The 3,309-nt window shown below is 56.1% G+C and overlaps 1 protein-coding gene across 1 annotated transcript; it reads right to left on the bottom strand.

The window, feature by feature from the left end:
• Positions 1-817: 817 nt before the first annotated feature.
• Positions 818-2,945, bottom strand: LOC123108253 (protein NRT1/ PTR FAMILY 5.7). Its single transcript, XM_044530077.1, has 2 exons — positions 2,708-2,945; positions 818-2,596 (listed from the first exon to the last, which is right to left on the bottom strand). Exons 1-2 carry the CDS (start codon positions 2,859-2,861, stop codon positions 993-995), a joined length of 1,758 nt encoding a protein of 585 aa, XP_044386012.1. The 5' UTR covers positions 2,862-2,945; the 3' UTR covers positions 818-992.
• Between the last annotated feature and the right edge of the window lie 364 nt (positions 2,946-3,309).

Below are 3,309 nucleotides of genomic sequence, written 5' to 3'. Positions count from 1 at the left end.
CCAACATGCTAATAAGAAACTCCATATTAACCTCATCAAACCAATTGTCAAGCTCTTCAGTGATTTGATCAATGGCACCAAGTTATACTTGTCTTCTGGAACGACAAAACATTATTTGTATTTGGTAATATATAGGTGTTCGTCCATGAGGTAGATAATTATCGTTTGGTGAAGGAACTTCAATGCCATGTCTGTGGCACAGTAATATCACCTTTGCAAAATATTTTTCGCATCCATGAGACCTCATATGTTGCATTATATTCTTTGCTACACTAACAAGTGACATTGCATTAACATACCTTGGTTCTCTTTTCCAAGGAGTGAGGCAACTCATTTGTGTATTCAAGAATAGCAAGCATCGAGGTGAAAATTGAAAACATAGTAATGACTCAAAGGCTCTGGCCATTACACCTATTTTGATTACCCTTTTGTAAGGAATATTTTTCAATAGTTATGAGTACTTCGATAGCTCGAGGATTGTGCCACACATACTAACTAGAAACGAGCCGGACTCGTCGCACACACCCATGACATCTTTCATCATGTTATATAAAAAAGTTTTTTTTTGTTACAAAACTTCGATTATATGCCTAGTAGGAGTATGTAGTAACTTTTCTTAAACAACCACGAGTCAAACGAGGGTGATAGTAGTATATAGCAAGGTGATTTCCTACTCATCAATTTATGAGTTCAAAAGCACTCAAGTAACTACGGCGTATGATCTACAAGGGGACATGGGAAGCGCTTTTGCTGATTTCAGCTGCCCGGATCTGTCCAAGAAGATTATTAAGTGGTGCTGCATGCTGCAAGCTTCGGATTAGTTTGGAAACTATTTCTTCCTCAAGTCCAAACCACACGATCGTCGATTACTAACAATCATACGGAGTAGTACATGTTTATCAACTGAACTAAATTTTCACGCACCAGCTTAATTATCACGAACGATGTACGATCTATATGTATGATGCCCTTGGCATCGATCGTACTCCAAATTAAGCAGCGGCGGCGATGGCGCACTCGACGTCGCCTGCGGCGGCGTCCTTGTCGGCGCCGACCCTGCCGGCCTTCGCGGTCTGCTGCTTGTACGAGTACCGGGTGGCGACGAGCACGTAGAAGCCCAGGTTGGCGGCGCTGATGCCGGCCAGCAGCCAGTAGAAGAGGTCCAGCCTGCTCCGGCTCAGGTCCTTGCCGAACCACCCGTCCCGCCGCCCGCCGTGCGAGCTCACGCGGCTCGCCGCCGCGATCAGCTGGCTGCTCAGGAAGCTCCCGGCGCCGATCACGCTCAGGTACAGCCCGATGCCCAGGCTGCGCATCGTTTCCGGCATCTGGTCGTAGAAGTACTCCTGCAGGCCCACCAGCGCGAACCCGTCGCCCACGCCCATCAGCGCGAACTGCGGCACCAGCCAGAACACCGACATGGTGACCTTGGAGTCCAGGCGGCGGCGCTCGACGACGGCCGCCACGGCCATGGCCACCACGGCGAACGCCATGCCGACGCCGATGCGCCTGAGTACGCTGATCCCGCGCTCGGCGCCCGTCGCCCGGCGCAGGCACGGCTCGAGCACCTTGTCGAAGAGCGCCACGGTGGTGATCATGGCGATGGCGGCCAGGGCGAAGATGGACGCCGGCGGGAGCACGAAGTGTGGGCCAAGGTGGCGGTCCATGGCCATGCCCTGCTTGATGAAGAAGGTGGACACCTGCGCCGCCGCCATGCCGAACGGGAGCGTGGCCACCCAGATGGGCACCATCGACACCACCAACTTCGTCTCCTCCACCTGCGTCACCGTCGCCAGAAGCCACGCCCCCCGCCAGACCTCGCCACCATGCTCAAAGATTGCCGCCTTGTCGAGACACCGGAGCTGGTCGGTGTGGCAGAGCAGCCTCTTCTTGCCGTCATCCTCCTCGTACAGCTCGCCGGCGTCGGCTGGCAGCTGAAGGCGCCGCTTTATGACCGCAGCCACGACAACCCGCAGCAACGGCGTGAGGGGGCTGCCCTGCGGCACCCTGTACCGGTACGTCCGCCATCCCGCGAGGTAGACAACGAGGGAGCAGCCCATGACGGCGGCGAGGAGCACGGTGGCGGCGCCCCATCCGATCCGCTCCTGGATATAGACGACGACGGTGACCCCGAGCAGGACCCCGGAGCAGAGCGCGCAGTTCCACCAGTTGAAGTAGGACATCTTCTGCAGCCGCTCGCCGGCGTGGCCGTCGTCGAACTGGTCAGCGCCGAAGCTCTCTAGCGCCGGCTTGTGGCCGCCGGTGCCGACGGACACGAGGTAGATCCCGACGAAGAAGAGCGTCTCGTGAACCCGCGGCACGGAGACACCGCTCGGCCTCAGTCCCGGCGCCAGCTGAGCCACCGCGAGCAGGACGAGGCCGAGGAGGTAGACGGCGGTGGAGAGGAGCACGGTGCGGAAGCGGCCGAGGTAGGCGTCGGCGAGGAAGCCGCCGAGGAGCGGCATGAGGGTGGTGACGCTCATCCAGTACTGGGAGTTCTCGGCGGCGACCTTCATGTCCTGATGCAGCACCTTGGTGAGGTAGATCATGAGGCTCGTGGCGATGCCGAAGTAGCTCAGCCGCTCGCTGAACTCGATCACTGCCAAAACCATACAACAAGAAACGTTTACACACTGCCATCGACCAAAGTACCAAACGGACAGAGACAGAAACAGAGAGATCTGGCAGGCAGTTTGAGGGAGGAGCTTACGGATGATGAACATGGCGGCCCTCCATGAGCCGGTGGCGGCACGGAGGGGCGGGCGGCCGCGGTGGTCGACGGAGGAGTCGTCCACCCATCTGTCCCACTCCCCATCATCAACGGCGACGCCATGGCCGCCGCTTAAACCCTGCTGCTTCCTCATCGCCGAATCAACCTCTCTCCAAAGTCCAAACTAAGCAAAAGGACTCACTCCACTGCGCTTTTGGACGTAATAGATTGATCTGTGGTTCTTGGTGTGAGGCTGGGAGGAAAAGAGGTCGGGTTATATAGCCGCGCGGGTGGGGCATGGACGGAGGGGGGGGAGGCAGGGGAAGTTGGGGGAAGAAAGGCCACGTCGCTGTTGAGATACTCCATGTGTGTGTTTGTGTGTGCACGCGCGCGAATCGAATCCACGAAAGGAGGCCTCGTTTTTGTGATTTTTATCAAAGTTCTTGAGGGAACGAATCGATGTGAGGGATTTGTTGGCGATTATTTTTTCGTTTATTTTCAGAAGTGTGTCACAACTCACACTCACATCACACCTAGACAGTGCCGGAGCTAGCCGAAAATCACATCGCCCTGTCCGTTTTAGGGTACGGCAGCTGGACGAC

The sequence above is a fragment of the Triticum aestivum genome, chromosome 5A (assembly GCF_018294505.1).
Source record: "Triticum aestivum cultivar Chinese Spring chromosome 5A, IWGSC CS RefSeq v2.1, whole genome shotgun sequence".
NCBI lineage: Eukaryota > Viridiplantae > Streptophyta > Magnoliopsida > Poales > Poaceae > Triticum > Triticum aestivum.
The sequence above is the reverse complement of the archived record's forward strand: the minus strand, read 5'-3'. Positions and strand labels throughout refer to the sequence as shown.